Raw genomic sequence first — 18807 nt, 5'->3', positions numbered from 1 at the left:
AGAAAAACATTTTGTGTTTGTTGGCATCCAAGAGTAAAATACTAAAGAAAAAAATTATTGTAACTTTTAAAAAGTTACAATCACTGCATAATATACTAATTTACTATCATATATCATAGTAAAATAAATAAGTTGTGAGTATTTCCTTCCTAAAACCTGGTGGGGAAACCAATTATATTAGTTTTTTACCTATATGCATATTTATATGATATACAACTTTATATATTATTATAAATAATGAAGATTATAATTTCTCAATTTTGTAATATTTGACTCTTCCCGTAAAATTAAATCGAACCGATCGCCCAAGCGCGTTCACACACAGCGTGCGCGTCCGCGTCTCCTTGTCGGCCATTTTGACTTGAGAAATAATGTCAAATCTTTTTTCTGCTAACAGTTTAAAGCTCTGAAGGGGCCAGTGCTGAAGCAGGGCTGCTGGAGGAGGTAGGACGTTGGGGGATCTATGGATGCAGGACGATGCATCGTAAACAAAATATCACATCTCCCCTCGCCCTTTGACACCGTACAGAACAGGTCTGACCACAGATTGCTGTTTGTTTGTCTGACATCTCAAAGTGTTTCTGGTAAGTTGAGTTCACAGCAGTTTATTTGTTCACATTAATGCTGTTTTTACTATGTCTGTGCGTTTATATGCTAGTCGATCGTCTCTGATGAAGAGTACAGATGCGTTTTATGACCTGCATATGGACTCACGTGACATGAGCAATTATTCAAAATATACCATGATGACTATGTTAAACAGTATGCCTTTCACCTTGAAGTGTATGCTCATATTACAGTCATCATAATATTCTGAGATCAAATACGATAGCTGTACGTAGTAACTGCCTCGACATGCTTGGCCTCCTGAGGATGTTTACGCAAATGAGTTTAATACGATTTAAAGGCTTTTGACAGTGGAGGCATTTATAATGCTTTGCAACATCCAGTAAACGGGCATGCAAATTCTAAGCGTTTTGATTGGTGTTTCGAGTCTTGCTTCTGCATTCTGATTGGTGGATCACGGGCAGTGACATTGAGCGAGGCCACTGTGTGTGTGTGTGTGTGTGTGTGTGTGTGTGTGTGTGTGTGTCTCTCTCTCACTGACATTGATCTTGAACGAGGGATGTGATTTCGCCTCGTTAAGATAAATACGTATTTTTGTGAAAAATAACATTGTCGTCGTCTGATTTTCATTGAATGCCCGTAGCCCTGTCACACACGTACGCGTGTGCGTGAAGTGTGTGTGGACTGTAGGATTTGATGATTGATCACACACATCATGATAATATTTGTAGCATTCTTGCTTTCACCAAACACGCATGATTTCAATTAGTATTTGCTGATTGATGTTCATAATGTTAAAACCTCGCTTTACACAATAACCACATTTTCCCCCAGTAGATACATTTATAGATTTAGACATCAACATTTATATTTAAGTTTTATAATTATGTATACATTTTAACTACAATTGAAAACTTTTGTTTGTCTGTCTGTCAATTGGTTGTTCTATCTCTCTATTTATCTAGTGCTGGAAAAGTCATACAAATGAATAATTAATCATATATTTCTATGATAAATATTTGTATCGCTTTCCTCTAGTTGTAGAATTTCTCTATTTGAGTCCGCTCTATATAAATGTGTGTTGTAGGCCTAATAGATCCAGTGCAGTAATGGTCTGTATGATGTGGTTTAGGCTAATGGCTGACCTCATATCCGCTGCACACGCTGATTAATCCCATTAAAAGACTAAAATGGAACATGCTGTTATCTGTAGGTGTGTGAACACCTTCATGTGTGTTTTAAACAAGAGATTATTCAGCCCTAGTCGTATTACAGAACCGTGATGCGGCTTAATTTAAATGTGCATGGCATTCTTTCCTCACCACCACAATCACTGTTTTCCTCACTGGTCTCAGTCATTTCTTGATGACTTGTCTTTGTCTCTACAGGAGCCTGTGTTGTAATGTAAGGCAGCCCTTTCGGATGGGTGGGTTATCTGACCACTGACCACTCAATCTAGGAAACCAATGTGTGTAAACTGGTCTCTGCATCCCAACCAAGGAAACACACTATCTCCCTGAAGGTAATTTACTGCTTAAAGTGTAGCTTTGCCGATTTACAAACCGCTTTGAATTAGGGATGCATAACCATTAATCACAATTAATCGTTTGAAGAATAAAAGTTTTTGTTTACATCATATATGTGTGTGTACTGTGTATAATAATTATGTATATATAAATATACAAACATGCATGTATAATTTTAAGAAAGAAATCAATTTATATTTTAAGTATTTATAATTATATTTAATATAAATTATATTTAAATATAAAAATGTATATAAACATGTAAATATTTGTTAAATATATACATGCATGTGTGTGTATTTATATATACATAATTATTTTACACAGTACACACACATATATGATGTAAACAAAAACTTTTATTCTGCAAACGATTAATTGCGATTAATCGTTATGCAGCCCTACTTTGAATTGTTACAATGCTGGTAGTATATGTAAGTTATGAATAATATTTACTCGTTCTCTGTGTTACCTGGACCGAGATATTCATGTTTATTTGTCAGCAAAAGTTCGCCAGACTTTTGACAGCTCCAGGACTTTATTGAAAACCACAGATTATACAGTACTTCCGCATTTTTGTATCCCCACCCACGGATAGTCGGATCGACTGAGGGTTATTAACAGAACAGTAATTGTAAGGTGTAGGTTTATCATGGGATCGTGTTATGTCTACTATTTAAACAGCATTATGGTAAAAATGGAACACTATGGCAACAGCTTTCTTGCCTGTACGCGACAGCATTGTGCTTCGGGGGGTTGGACAGATCGGCAGTCTCTTTCAGCTTTTCCCCTCCATTTGGCCTGAAACAGTGTTTGTGGTCATCTATTTTGAAATGTTTACAAACACTGAGGTATTTTCAGATTTTCTATTGCGGTGTTCTCTCCATATTTATGATTCATTGCAGCCTTTAACCACTGCCTACAACGTGTGTCGAAATATTACTAAGTCTGCAAACAGGACGTTATCACATGCCAGAGATGGGACACACCAAAGACAAGTGCAAAGAGGAAAACGCAGCAGAGAAAATGCTGGACCAGGCAGGCACAACCAGCTCATTGTTTGCGATGCATGAAATATAGGAAGAATTGGTGTTGGGGTTTATATGAATGTATCTCTGAAGGCAACTGACTGTCTTCAGAAAAGTTTCGATGGTAATTTTTTTTGTCTTACCTCTGTATAAAGTAGTGTTTAGAAGCGCAGTGCTGCTTTGTAATCAAGGAAACAAAATCATTGCTGTTCCATAAGCGCCACCTACTGTCAGAGAGTGGATTTGCGTTTCCTTTCAGTCCATCTGCTGTTTTTGTTTTGTGCAGGTGTGTCTTATGTTGCATAATTTGTCAAATCTAAAGTCAGACCATTCTGTTTTTACTTTAAATCTTGAAATTATACAATCTAATTTAAATAAATAAATAAAAACTGCTCATGCTACATGTGTGTAGCATCTTTGTTTGGATCATGATTAAAATGTAGTGGTTGTCTCAATTTCAAATGACTACAGATATTTATTTTTCTTAAAGGCCAGTTTGGCATGTAATAGACCAAGCAACAAATAAATGTATTAAAAAAAAATAGCTATCGGAATCGGTGCATCTCTATAGAATTCTAAGCAATGTAAGATTCGGTGTGGTACAAGGACAGTCCAACTTGAAGTCAAATGAAATTAGATCAGCTAATAGTCTTTAATTGACTGATGCAATTGATTCTTTAGCTGCTCATCAAGAGTGTAATTACAGCTGACTCGCTAATGTTTAATAGTTGCTGTTGATGCTGCACGTGCTCTGGATTTTACTATTCACTATTTTACTGGTGCATTTTCTAATTTGACTTTTTGGCAAACTAAGAGTTAGTCAGTGGCCAGCAAAGCAAACCCTTTAGACACAAGCATCAGCTTGCTTTCTTATTCTAATATGCTTGAGTAACTAACATCCTCTCTCTGTCTGTCTCAGGCGCTCTCTCTTTCTTCTATAGGCTGCAGTCATGTTCTGGAAGTTTGACCTGCACAACTCATCTCAGGTTGAGAAGCTCTTGGAGAAGGAGGACGTGACCCTACAGGAGCTGCTGGATGAAGAAGATGTGCTGCAGGAGTGCAAGGCCCAGAATCAGCGCCTCCTCCTCTTCCTCACCCGGGACAGCAGCATGCTGGAGCTTCTCAATCTCGTCACGCACGAGCCGCCTACTGAGCGGGAGGAGAAACTGCGCTACAAGTGAGTGAAAAGATGCTCTACGCTTTCTGAGCACCTCTTAAATAAAATGTTTTGAAACTTTGTCTGCAATGGAGAAAAAAAGATATTAATCAGTCCAATTAATTGACAGATATTTGAACAGCTTAATTTCATCAACCGATATTTGGCCAATTAGATATAATGTAGCAGGCTGGTTTACAGATATATTATCTGTATTATTGCGGTTATAGTATTTATTAATTTTTTGAATTAGCATTTATTTTTACTTCTTCAGTTTAATTTTTTATTATTTTAGTTTAAGTTTTAGTAAAGTTGTGTGCTTTTGTAATTTCATAAGTTTGTATATTTTTATATTTCTATTTAGCTTGAATTTATTTTTATTTCAGTTTTCGTAATTTTAGTATTCAACTCAGTATTTCAGTTAGTTGGCAAGGCAAACATTTCAAAGTTTGTTTTTCAATATGTATAATTACATTTTTTATAAACCATTAATAACTGTTTTAGTTAACCATAACAAGGTTGATTAAATAGTCATAATTTGACCATTAAACAACCGATTTTTGGCCTTATTGAGATTATTAGATAGGCCACTTATTGCACCGCCTGATATGATAAACAACAGTGTTGGAAGTCTTGGAACTTAAAAAATTTACTGACAATCTTGCTAATGGATAACACACATTTAATTTTTTTAACACACAGTTCTTAATTGAATTTAGTAAATATTTATTCATGTGCTTGTGCTGCCATTAAAGGTAGGGTAGGCAATTTAGGACAGGTTAGCAATAGCAAGCTAGCTTTGAAAGCATAATATCCAGCCCTCCTTAGAGCGTCTCCAAAGCCACGCTTGCTTCAAAACACATTAATATAAACTCGCACATCAGCGTCTGCAAAGCGTCACGCGAAGTGACGGTGTTAAGTGTCCTCATGTCTTAAAGCACATAACATTACAATAATAATGAATGTAAACAACTTTCAGAGCTCTAGTTGTACCACCTGACTCCTGCAGATTAATTTCGCCGTTGAAAGTGTTGACATAGAAACGCATAAATCCGAGTCTGAGGACAGCTCCGGGTAGAACATCACAAGTGGGCTTCTCTTAATTACGGTTACGACGGCGTGAACGCATGCAGAATTCAGCACTGAACAAAAAGTCAGTTTTGAGCGGTGAGGGGATTCTATCTTAAATGCATCTGATTGGCCATTGCGTTTAAGAAATCAACTTATATGTCTGTGATTGGCTACATTGTTCAATGCTGCAAACATGTTTAAATAGAAACTCTGAATCATTTCTAATGTAACAATCACACCCCTAATGTACATGTTTCAATATTTAGTAGACCTATGATTTATTGGATGTGAAGAGAGTTATAGTATAACAGAAAGTGTTTATAAAACAATTTGCCTACCCTACCTTTAAATTTGCAGTGTATATTGAATCTATTTAAGATGTTGGTCATTCACTAGTATATGTTTTTTTTCTCGGTCTCTCATGCAGGTATGCTAATGTGGCATGCGAGTTGTTGACGTGCGATGTGTCCCTCATCAACGATAAAGTTGGTGGAGACGAGTCTCTGCTGAAGACACTCTATAACTTCCTAGAGCAGACGCCACCGCTGAACCCTCTACTGGCCTCGTTCTTCAGTAAAACTGTAGGCAACCTCATCACCCGCAAGACAGAGCAGGTGCGCAAACATGCATCTCTGTTCCTTTGAAAATCATTGATTTGTATTTGCATGATTTTTTAAATCCTGATCTTTGTTGATTCAATTTTTTTATCAGATGATTGGTTTCCTAAAGAAAAAAGAGGATTTTATAGGGCAGGTGTTGAAACACTTGGATACGTCGGCCATGATGGATCTGGTGCTGCGTCTCATTAGCAGCGTGGAGCCCGCTTGTCTCAGACAGGAAGTGCTTATTGTGAGTGCATTCAACCAGCTGATTCATTAATATTTCTATAATGGACACTTTGGCTTTGAGAAAAATAAACTCATTCAATAATTTTAATATGCTGATTTGCTGCTCAAGAAACATTTATTATTATTAAAACAGTTGTGCTGTTTTGGTGGAAACTGATGCATTTTATTTTTCAAGATTCTTTGATTGATAGTTAAAAAACAGCATTTGTTTGAAATGGAAATCTTTTGTAACATTATAAATGTCTTTACTCACATTTTTGATAAATTGAATGTGATGAGTAAAACTAAAAAATCTTACTGACCCCAAACTTTGAATGGTAGTGTTTGTATAAAAGTGCTCAAAACGAAATAAACACCTCCTGTATCTATGTGTAATTTTTGTTTTATTTTGATGTCGTCTGTTTTCAGTGGCTGAATGAAGAGAGGCTGATCCAGAGACTCATTGAGCTGATACAACCTCACAGTGACGATGAGGTCAGACATCACTAGGGTTTTACTAGAGAATGAATTACATGACAAAGTTTGATACATACCGTTAAGTACTCGTTTAAATCTCTTACCTTAAAAGGATACCCAAACAAATTCTGTCATTGAATTTTTCAATTTTTCAATCACTTTCTTCAAAATATCTTTCATCTTTAAAGTCCCCCTGTAGTCAATAATTGTATCCCTTAAAACTAATCTTTGATCACCAAAATGACATATTTAAATGTTTTTTCCTTGGTGGAAAAAATTCTTCATTCCTTAAAATAGCTTGAATGTTGTAACAAAGTTCGTTGTTATGGGAAGAAGGAAGTGGGAAGCGGCGAACATTCAACAAACATTTTAATAATAAAATAAACAAATACAAAATGAAATAAGCAAATACAAAATGAAAGTAAAAGAGATCCATTTGTTGACGATCACACATTGATGTGTTACAAGGTAGTTTGTAACGTAATAAACACCAGCGATTTCAAAACGTCTTTGGTTCACTGCAGAGAAAAAAAACTCTGAAACGTTTTTGTCTTATGCATTTGGATATGGTGTGTCTTAAAGCATATTAAAAACACCACATATGCATATAAACAACATTAAAAGCTTAGGGGGACTTTTAATCATTTCATTTTTGGGTGAACTATGCCTTTAAGGATGATAGTTATACTGTGTTTTTGATCTTGGTATTGAAAAAGTCCTTATGCGACATAAAACATTTGATTCCATCTTACAAATCTAAATAAATAGACATGAAAGATGACACGTATACATAAATGTGTGTTTACAGAGGCAGTCGAACGCATCTCAGACCCTGTGTGACATCATCCGTCTAAGCAGAGATCAGGCCAGTCTGCTCCAGGAACCTTCAGAGACCGACCCTTTGCTCGCAACACTAGAGCTGTGAGTGCGTGTGATCACTGCCAATGTGTTCAGTCACTTTTCATGTCAGCTAGATGGTTTCTTACTGTCTAAGTGGGCAGTTGTCAGCCAAAATAATAAGCAGAATGTGGAATGGACGTTATGCTTGAACAGATTAACTACAATAAAGTCTCCGGCTGCTCTTTCAGACAGCAGAATGTTGAGGCCCTATTGAAGAACATGTTTGAAGGAGAAAAGAGTGAAGTGTGCATCGTCTATGGAACGCAAGTGTTACTCACATTGTTGGAAACTCAGAGACCTGGGTGAGTAACACAAACGCATTTAATCGCACACACACACAGACACATACATACACATACACAAACTGTTACTAAAGTATATGTGTGTGTAACAGTGTTGAGCAGGTGACTGACCCGTGCTCTCAGGGATTGGAAAAGTCTTACACTGTTAACAACAGCATTTTAATGGGCATCCAACCACATCTAAAGCACTTCCACCACCTTCTGTTAAACCCCCTCAAGGTTGGTCTGCTCCTCTGTTTTAAGACTTGATAAAACCAAAGTCAAATCCCTGAAAGACGTCACATAGAGGAAGTTGATGTTTTTTGGACTCTCTCTGCACTCAGAAATGTGCGATGTTGACCACGATGGGTGTTCTTGAGGAGCCGTTTGGCAACGCGCGGCTGTATGCGTCCAGATTGATGGCTGCTCTCCTGTACACCAGAGCTCCCAGAATCCACCAGGAGCTCTGCCAAATGAACATGATCAACCTGCTGCTGGTATGAGTCATCCTTAGTCTAGCTTACAAAGTCAACAAATAAACAAGATGTTTCCTTTCTTAGAGCTAATAATTTTTTTAATACTTTAATGTATTGTAAGAAATGATTCATTTTACTTACCGGTATTATTATTTTTTTCAAAGAAATTAATAAGTTTATTCAGCAAGAATGCATTAAATTGATCAGAAGTGACAGTAAAGAAATTTTATAATATTACAAAAGAATTATCTTTCAAATAAATGCTGTACTTTTGAACTTAATATTTATCAAAGAATCCTAAAAAAATAAACGCATAATGGTTTCCACAAAAATAAGAAGCAGCACAACTGTTTTAAACATTGATGATAATAATAAGAAATGTTTCTTGAGCAGCAAATCAGCATATTATAATGATTTTTTGAAGTATTGATAATTGGAGTAATGATGCTGAAAATTCAGCTTTACCATCACATAAATAAATGAAATGTGTTTAAAATCTAGCAAAATTGAATATAATTATTTTCAATTGTTATAATATTTCCTTATTATTTACTGTATTTTTGATCAAATACATGCAGCCTTGGTGAACATAAAATGGTTATATCAGAGACATTTTCTTTCTTAATCTGTTTCTTTCTTTAGGACTTGTTTTTTAAATTCTCCTGGAATAACTTCCTACACATCCAAGTGGAGCACTGTGTCTCTGCCATCCTCAACCAGTCAACACAGAATGGAAAAACGCATGACAGTCCAGACCAGATCCAGCTGGAAACACAAAACTCAGACAGATCTGACATGTTCACAAGCTGTGACTTGATAAAGCACGTAAGCATGACCCTCACTTATTGAAGCTTTGTATAGTCATATATAGTAACATGTAGTAAAGTAATGTAAAAAATAATTGCCAGTAGTGAGGCACTATTACCATGTCAGCAGAATAATAATCAAGTTTGAGTCACTTGCTAGATCTGACTCACTTGGTAAATGTACTTACATGTAAAGTAAATGTGTAAATAATTTTTTTTGTGTATATATATATTATACTGTATCACACACTCAACTGGCTTTGGTAAATGTGGTTTATAGGACTCTCCATAGGCGTAATGGTTTTTAAACCTGTCGCATAAAAAAAAATCACACAAAACTTTCTGCATTTTTTTTCAAATAAAAAAACACAGATTAGTATGCTGTTAAGCTATTTGGTTTGAGGACACAGGAAGTTATACATGTCATTGTCACATTTCATTATACACATTTGTGTCCTCATAAACACACAACATATATAATACATTTACGGCACTTATGACATCAATTGTCAAAAAATGAAAAGGTTTCCTCTTGTGAAATACAGTATGCAGTATGTATACGTCATTGAAATATAATTTTGTGTGCAGCTACTGAAGGACTGCAGGCTGGTTCAGAGGATTTTGGATGCTTGGGAAGAAAATGACAAAACACAGTAAGAACAAAGTTAAATATCTATGAGCTGAAGAGTCAATACGCTTTTGCTGGTTGAGTATCTTATGATCTTATATCTCTGTGTGTATGTTATAGGGAAGCTGGAGGCATGAGAAGAGGGTATATGGGTCATCTGACCAGGATTGCCAACACAGTTGTGCAGAATGCAGAGAGAGAACAAGAACAGACCCAAATCACACAACTAATAAAAGGTAGCTAACACACTGGGTTTTTTTTCTGAGGATTTGTGTGTGTGTACTGTATATTACTTTAATGCATTTTGCTTTAATAATATTATTAATTTCTTTAAAAAAAAATCTTACTGACCCCAAATTTTTGAATGATATTATTTTTTTAACAAACCTCATTCTTTGTCTTCAAATATTTGGTATTTTTGTGTATGACAGAGCTACCAGAGGACTATAAAGCACGCTGGGAGCAGTTTGTGAATGAAACGCTAATGGAAACTAACAAGAAGAACACTGCAGACCTGGTGAGAGTTTGCACAGAGACATGTGCTGTGAAATCATAGGAAGTATTTTAAAATTAAAAATGACAATCCGCAAATCACCTTTAATGAGCATCTTTCTCTTAACAGGTGTTCTCAGATTATCAGATCCAGCAGATGACGGCAAACTTTGTTGATCAGTTTGGATTGAATGGCGATGAATTCGGAGAGCATGACGGCAACATCAGGTGATTCCTGCGCAAAGGGCTAGATTTAGTTAAATGAATATTTCTACATTTATATTTCATAGTTGAATCTACATCTAAATGTTTTTTTTTAAATGTATATATATACAAATCTTTTTTAAAAACTGTATGTTCTTTAAACCTTGTTAATGTAAATCTACCATAATTATAAAAAAAAATGTTTATTTAAAAATACTTTAATTTAACTGATAATAATATTAAAATATTATTATCATTTAATAATTGTTTATTGATTCATGTTTTTAGCAGGTTTAAACAAAAAAAAATAAGAAACCGAGTTTTCTGTGTCTGTTTTTCCTGCAGCGCCACATTTGATCGAATCTCAGAGATCAACTTTAACCTGGGGGACAAGGGGGTGAGTCCTGTTTTCCTATATTATTTTTGTTCTTTCTTTATATTATTATTATTATTATTAATTGTTCTATATTCTTATTACGCTTTGGGTTTTTCTGTTTTGGGTTATACTTTCATGTTTTTCTTTTCTTTTTTTCTCATTCACACTCTTTCCTTTCAAGGGTCCTTTCTCACTGTTGTTATTACCCTTCCCGTTTCTCTCCTCTCTCAGAAGAGCTCTGCAATCTTTGAGACTTGCACAAAGGAGCGAATCCGGCCGTTTGAAGAACCTGAAGAGGAGGAAGATATTTGGGAGGATAAAGAAATCAACTATGCAACACAAGTGAAATCCAGAAGCAGGTTCATAAAACACACACACACACACACACACACTTGCACTCACACTCTGAACATTGACTGCTCTGACTGCCGTGTATGGTTTATTTTTGAATAGGTTTGGACTGGTGACAAACGCTCAGAAGAGTGAGGTGGACGGTGGCTCTCGCATGCGTCTGGGGTCACCTGACATGGAGTGGTTTCCAGAGACCAAACAAACTCCAGATAAGATCCAGAACCAGGACATGGACAAGCAGTCCAGCGATCCGCAGAGTAAGCTCACAGCTCACATGATCTCGATTTAGATCTCCCACCTGATCTCATATAATAACTGAATGGAAAAACGATTGTAACCCAGTAGGTCCTGGATGGACAGCGAGTTTTGAAGATGACTTCAGCTGTCGGGATTTTGCAAGCGTCGCCATAGATACGGGCTCCAACGTGTGGGGAAGCTCTACCGCCCAGCTAAGTGAGGGTCACGAGACTGACCCGAAGGGATGGGCGACTTTCACCGACTTCCAGCCTTTCTGCTGGTGAGGGAGACTTGTTTTAGTTGATATTGTGTATTCAGGTCATGTAGACACGGTGCTAAACGTTCTGGTGTTCTGCAGTTCAGATGCAGGACCCAGATGCAGTTCACCTGTGGACTCGGAAAATCCAAACAAACAGAGCCAAAATGAAGAAAGTGAGTGGCTTACTTGCTTATTTCTTTAAAAGTATATTCATGTCATTTTTTTCATCATTCCTCCTTTACCCAAATGTATTTGTTGTTCATTTAGTATGTTTATTTTTTTGTAAATAAACACTGTAAAATGTTACCTACTTTTATAAGCATCTTGCATTTTTGTGTGTAAACTAGTCTTTAATACTTTATTCTTACTAAGCATTTAGAAAAAATCCATTTATTGCATACATTACATAATTTTATTAGTAGTGGTAACTAATAATAATTATATTTTGTACTTACTATGTGTATTTCATTTTAATAAAATTATACAACTTTGTGTATTTATAGACTTAATTTGATAAATTAATTTTCCCCTCCCCGGTAAGTTTTTGTATGCAAGGTACTTATAAAAGTTTGGTATAATTTTTCTAATAATATGAATAGTTTTATTATATTTAAAATACATTTTACATTTTTATTTTTATTATTTATATATTTTTCATTTATATTATATTATACCAATATTATTATTTAATACATACATTTTTCCCTCTAAATGCTGTTAGTCTTAAGAATATTTATTTTATGCAAAATGCTTATAAAAGTTTGGTGCTGTTGATAATCATAATGATAATAATTATTATTATTATATTGTTATTTAAAGGTACACTATGTAACTTTTTAACCTCTAGCTAGCGATTAAAAAAAAAAAATGCATGCATTGACTGCAGATGAATATGATTATCATACTGCTCATAAAACATTCACTACTAGACTTGAGATATAACCAGATCAGAAGGATCTCAAACTGACTAGCTGAAGACATTACTGCGTATATACATTAATAGACACAGTACTTCATTGAAAGTGCGCTAAAGTGCTAAAACAACCATAATGAAATGACCCTTTATAATAGCTAATGCTTTACAATAAACTCTGTTAGAGGGATACATATGGCAATTTATCCGTTCAATAAAATGCCTTACTCTATTGTTGAGTAATAAAAATGCCATCAAATTGATGATTTGACTCATCATTTAAAATGTTAAAAGTGTACGTTTCACTTAAACATTTACGCAAACATATTATTATTAATATAATATTTATTGTTTTCATATTTACGATACTGTTGTTTGTTGTAAATGTTCTTGGAATGGTCCATGAACATGAGTTGGTAACGTGTCTTTTGCAGTGAAAGGCTCGTCAGCGTGTGTGTGGAGTGTGTGTGGGGCGAGGAAGGCTCCGCTGGTGGCGTCCGACAGCAGCTCCAGTGGCTCAGACAGTGAGGAAGAAGACCGAGCCAACATCATCACAGAGAGCGTCGCCAAGGAGAGCATTACACTCGCCTTCGATGCAAACCATGAGAAAGCAGTCTTCAACAGGTAAAACATTCGTGCATTCCGTCTAAGCATTACTAAATTGTTTGCAGACAGTTGTTGAAAATTTAGCAGCTGCTTTGACATTGACTCAAGATTTAATATGCCAAAAATGTGCACAGTGATGTCTTCTTATTGGTTGCTTCCACTGTCTTGCAGTGACACTAATGCCAAAGCAACAGATGTCATAGCAACAGGAACCATGGCGATACCCATCACTGGTACTCAGTCGCCCAAGGAGCAGAAGTAAATATAGATACATTTGAGTGTTCTTCCATAGGAAATTACTGGACATGTATTTAAAGCCTACAAATGTCTCATTCTACAGGGGCGACTCCAGTAGTAATGGCCCAATGTAACAGCGTTTGACTCGCCTCCATCCCCATGAAAACCGTCGCTCCGCTCATGAAATGTTAAATGCTGTGGTTTCCCTGTTTTGGCATTTGCTGTTCCCATCGATCTGCAGTGTAGTTGCGTGGGTCTTTTTAGTTTGAGCATGAGCGGTACTCTAGATGATCTCTTGTCTTTTCTAATGAAGACATCCTCACTGTTGGAGCACTGACCTTTGAACCCTGTGAGAGCAGCCCCACTACAGTCTGTGTGAGTGTTGTTGAGCGTTGTGGAACTAGAATAAGATGCACATCCGCTGATGGATTCTCACGAATATGCATAAAAATGCTTTGTACGTTGACAGGCGTGATGTTTCTAAACCAGTGTTTTCTATTTAGAACAAGGCATGATATCAAGTGTGTGTTTGTGACTGTGTGTGTTTTTTTTTTTTGTACAACTATCTTTGTGAGGACTGGTTTGAGTTTAGACCAATCGGATTGAGGACAAAGAGAGTAAAGCGAGAACCTTTCTGAGAACCATTTAAAGGCCTGTTTGAGGGTCAAGACTTGGTTTTAGGGAAAAGGTAATTCGGTTTACTTGATTGATCTGTGTTTTGGTCGATCGGATCACAAGTAGATGAGGGAGACACATTCCTGTTTACACCTGGTATTTTAATCCGCCTCAACGCGACCGGAGATGACGGAAAAACATACGGAGAGCAGCAGCTTTCGTTTCTGCTCTGAAGACCACGCCGAATGCGATGATTGAAATCAGGAATGGTGAGAGAACATTGTGCTTGGTGTGTTTTTCGTCTTCAAACCAAACTTGGGTCTCCAGCCGACAATGTTTAAATCCCGTCTGGCTAGCGCGCTTCCCATAATATTTACGCATAATGTCAGTAGGCGGAGATTAGGTGCACTTTTGTGGCTGCTCGAACCCATTCGACCACATGAGCGTTTACACTACGAAATCAATCCGGTCGAAAGCGTTTTCGACTAACTCTGGAAGTGGTCGAAAGTGGACAAGCTCAAAACGTTTTAGGCCCCGTTTACACCTGTATTTAGCGTCGTCCACTTGTAATCCGATTGACCAAAACGCATCTTAATAACAGGTGTAAACAGGGCCTTAGTTGTGATGAGCTAGAGATTGCATTGCGTCAATGAATGTCTTCACAAAGATAAACGTGTGTGTGTGTGTGTGTGTGTGTGTGTGTTCTGTCTTGATCAGTCAGCGTTTGCTGTAGCCCTTGGGTCCAGTACTGATTTTATTTCAGTGCTGATTTGTTTGCACTTACGTTTCCACAGCATTTATGTTTCCAGTTCTGCCCACAGAAACACACACCTATATGGGAGTAATTGGGAGTTGGTCTCAATGGTTCTGTTGTTGTGGGCTGCTTTCATCTTAAAGGAATAGTCACCTAAAAAAAAAATTGTTACTTACACACCGTCAGGTTTCAAACATGTATGACTTGCATCTGGAGAACACAAAAGCAGATATTTTCACGCTGATCTTTGTTATAGAATGATAGCGCAGAAGTCGTATGAACCAACGCATGGAAGGAATGTCATGCAGGTTTGAAACGGCATGAGGGTGAGTAAATAATGACAGGATTTTATTTTTGAGTGAACTATTCCTTTAAACGTGTTTATGTAAGACTGTTTGACTCTGATTGTGTTTGTGGTTGGTATTTGAACGAACTCTCAGGTGAACGTCGTGTGTCAGAGCGAGTGTGTGCAAAAGAAGAACCGAGGGCGCGTGTGCCTTGAAATATCAGAATGACACATCAGTATGTTTAACGTGTGCGCACATATCCTTAATCAATCTTCCTAGATCACTGTCAGGTCTTAGTAATAATGTGTATTCTTTACGCTATGTACTCTTAATATTATATTTTTTATGACTAATTACTAGCGCAACACTAGAACGCTGCAGTGTCCATTTCAATCTAGCGAGATAGCAATAATAGTATGGATAATTTCTAGGGATTTTTTTCTTTTTTTAGTAATGTAGCTTTGACGAAATGTGCACACAGGCACACAAACTGTTTGTGAGAGTGAGTGTGTGAATGATAAAGAGGCTCGGTGTGTTTTCAGTTTGATTTTGCACTTTTAAAAACTTGATTTTGATACCAAATACATTGGGATGTTAGTGGCGGTACGATGACGATAATGAGAGCCCTCGGTCATTGTTCGGTCTATGTGCAATTTTGAATTTACAAGCCGTTGTGTTATTGATATTGCAGATGTTTGCCGATGCGAGTGTGTTTGTTGTGTTTAGGAGACTTTGAGCGAGACTCGAGAGAAATGGTGACCGATCCGTACCAGGCTCTGTGCTTGAATGTAATTCATAGTTTTTAATGTTTATTTTAAATCAATATTATTTTTGGCCAAAATATCTCTTTAATATTCCATCTTTCTGCCATTCTGGATGACAGGGTTTCATTCTCTCCTTCCGGAGACTGACATTTGATCGTTCTTTTGTTTGTTTTTGTGTTTAACTTTAATTCAGCAGCACTTAAATACTGCCATTTTTAGTTGTGGAATATCAGTAAGGACTTTCTAGAAATTAAGGTAAGACACTAATCCCATCCCCTTTTATCGTCTTCCACGTCCATATTAACCACTTTTTCTAAGTGTACTCTAGTCCAAGCATTTCTTTCTGTCTGTAATTGAGCTAACATCTTTAGTTGACCTGTCAGATACCGTTACACTGGTTTAGAAAGTTCTCTTATAGTTTGTCAATGCATTAGCACACTGTAAAGTGATGAAACCTGTTGCCTTTAAAATTAAGTAAATAAACTTCATGCATAATTAAAAAATTAAGTTATCAACTTGACAATTCCACACAACTTATTTTTTTAAATTACGCATACATTTTTTTTACTTAATTTTGAGTAAACGGTTTCCTCAGTTTTTGTTAAGTCAACTGATTACTATTTACAGTTAAGATCAAGAAAGAAATTGTTTTTTTTTATCAAAACTGTGACGTAAGAATTATACCAATGTAATGCCACATATGGAACACAATTTTTTCAATTGTTGTTTCATATCCCCTTCTTCCTTCACACCACAATGAAGATTTTATAGCTGAAAAATAGATGTATCAGAACCTGCAGTGTGAAATTTATGTTGCTGGGTTCTTTTCTCTTCAGCTCTTGTGTGTATTCATGTACCCGTAAACACAAACTCATATTGTATGTTATGAACTGGTACAATATATTGTGGTATGTTCTGCCTTGAGCGTATGTCCATAGTATGAAACTGGAACACTGTTGTCATTTAGTCAAATGCCTTTTTATTGTAAACTGATGCTGGTGGTTTCTTTTTTTTTTGGTATAATGCAATACTGTACCTGTTATCTGTTGTCAGAGTTAGGCTTTAAAATCCGATATCAAACAAATAAATATTTCAAATGGGTTTGTGTGTCAAATGTGTGTTCAATTCACATTTAATTATTTGTATTGTGTTTTCAAAGCAGTTTTACAGAAAATGCATGAGTCCACATTTCAATTTAGAGTGAGCTATTATCAGAGGTAACTGTCTAAGTTATGTATTTCAGAAATGTACATGTACAAATCTCAGTTAGCTACATTTTTTATTAATATTAGAGAAATAATTTAAGGCAGAAACAATGAGCTCATTAAACTAATGAATACTTGACTGCTAACAAATGATTGACATATAGAATACTTTTTTTCTTCAAAATTAAAGGAACCGTATGTAAGAAATGTATTTCAATTAATCATAAAATGGCCCTGTTATGTCAGTAGACATTAAGAAATCCTGTTCATTTCAAATACTTATATCACTGACTACAGTAGTCCGGCCAAGATATTGTCATTTAAAAGTGAAGTTGCAGCCCTCAACTGATGTTGATGTTGTCATGTTGTGTTTTGGCCTGATGCGCCACCCTCCACCTATCTACCTATCACGAAGTCAGTATTGTTTCGGCATCCGGGTTGCCAGCTCTGCTCTAGTCTTGCCATTGGAAGCTCCTTGTAGCAGCCTACGTTCCTGCTGGATCCTGCAGCCTATCTGGCAACCTGGAGTCAGGGGGGAGGGGATACACCGCTCTAATTTGAAAGTGATTGCAGTACCAGTTTTGGCCACAAGCTTACATACGGTTCCTTTAAAATACTACTATGTACAATAATAATGTTCAACAATTATGAAAGTTAGTATTATTACACTGTAAATGGACAGGACCTGAGTTAATGGATATATTTAATCCATTTCATATATTGCACAAACAAAGTGCTAGTTTGGGACCAAACACTAAAACACCAAACACTAAAACTGGTTGAATCATGTAGTAGTGAGTTGAGTTTGATGAATGCAATCTACCTTAAAATTGTGAAAGCGATGAAAATTAAACTTTTTTTAACGTGTCAATATAACACAATTACTGCAGATTATAATTGTGTAAAAGGAATACAGCCTGTGTAAAAATTGGGTGTGGAAACAAATAAAACCATGCCAAAAATAAAACTTGGGTAACACTTTACAATAAGATTTCATTAGTTTACATTGGTTAACTACATTAGTTGACATGAACTAACAATGAACAATACTTCTACAGTTATTATTCATAATGTTAATATTTATTAATATTTTTAAGATCAAAAGTTTTCTGTTAACATTAGTTATGCACTGTGAACTAATATGAACATGAACATTTTATTTATTAACTAGCATTAACAAAATAATATAATGCTAATAGTTAGTTCATGTTAGTTAATACATTAACTAATGTTAACAAACACCTTACTGTAAAGTGTTACCAAAACTTGTTCACATAATTTCATATACTTTGGCATGTCAAGGCTAATTTATTCACTAAGCACATTTCATCCTGGTTTAGCATGTGAAACACTGAATAATAGTAATAATAATCACTTAGAAGAAGAAGAAAAAAAAAGACAAACAAAATTTTACAATAATTTAAGAATAAGGAATAATATTAAAGGGGAAATGCAGTATAATGTTTGCGATCACATATGCATATAACAAAGTTATATTAAAGTGTTAAGTAGCGTAGGACCACTTTTTCACAGAAACGAATTGGTGAAAAACAATAACATCTGGATAGCATCCAGTAAATGTGTGCATCATTTCTAAACATGTCTAGACATTCAGTGCCTGATTAATGTAATACAAAATGTATATATATATATATATATATATATATATATATATATATATTCTTTCTTTTTTTTGTGCAAATATCATTTGGTCATACATTGGTAACATCGTACAATCTCATTTGTTAACATGAACTAGCTAAC

General features: G+C 35.8%; 1 protein-coding gene across 2 annotated transcripts; it reads left to right on the top strand.

Annotated features, from left to right (window-relative positions):
• Nucleotides 1-303: 303 nt before the first annotated feature.
• ppp6r2b (protein phosphatase 6, regulatory subunit 2b) lies at nt 304-16939 on the top strand. Of its 2 annotated transcripts, none has more exons than XM_079621709.1 (23): nt 304-584; nt 1956-2089; nt 4041-4298; nt 5776-5962; nt 6060-6197; nt 6605-6670; nt 7461-7573; nt 7741-7854; nt 7947-8073; nt 8178-8330; nt 8952-9134; nt 9704-9768; nt 9864-9979; nt 10175-10260; nt 10366-10463; nt 10785-10836; nt 11047-11174; nt 11269-11423; nt 11512-11683; nt 11762-11835; nt 13010-13199; nt 13353-13439; nt 13522-16939. In XM_079621709.1, exons 3-23 carry the CDS (start codon nt 4072-4074, stop codon nt 13550-13552), a joined length of 2562 nt encoding a protein of 853 aa, XP_079477835.1. In that variant the 5' UTR covers nt 304-584; nt 1956-2089; nt 4041-4071; the 3' UTR covers nt 13553-16939. The 2 variants fall into 2 exon arrangements, with proteins under 2 accessions (XP_079477835.1, XP_079477834.1); XM_079621708.1 differs by having other exon boundaries at nt 11509-11683.
• Nucleotides 16940-18807: the final 1868 nt, after the last annotated feature.

Source organism: Phoxinus phoxinus (assembly GCF_949152265.1).
Source record: "Phoxinus phoxinus genome assembly, chromosome: 8".
Taxonomy (NCBI): domain Eukaryota; kingdom Metazoa; phylum Chordata; class Actinopteri; order Cypriniformes; family Leuciscidae; genus Phoxinus; species Phoxinus phoxinus.
The sequence above is the reverse complement of the archived record's forward strand: the minus strand, read 5'-3'. Positions and strand labels throughout refer to the sequence as shown.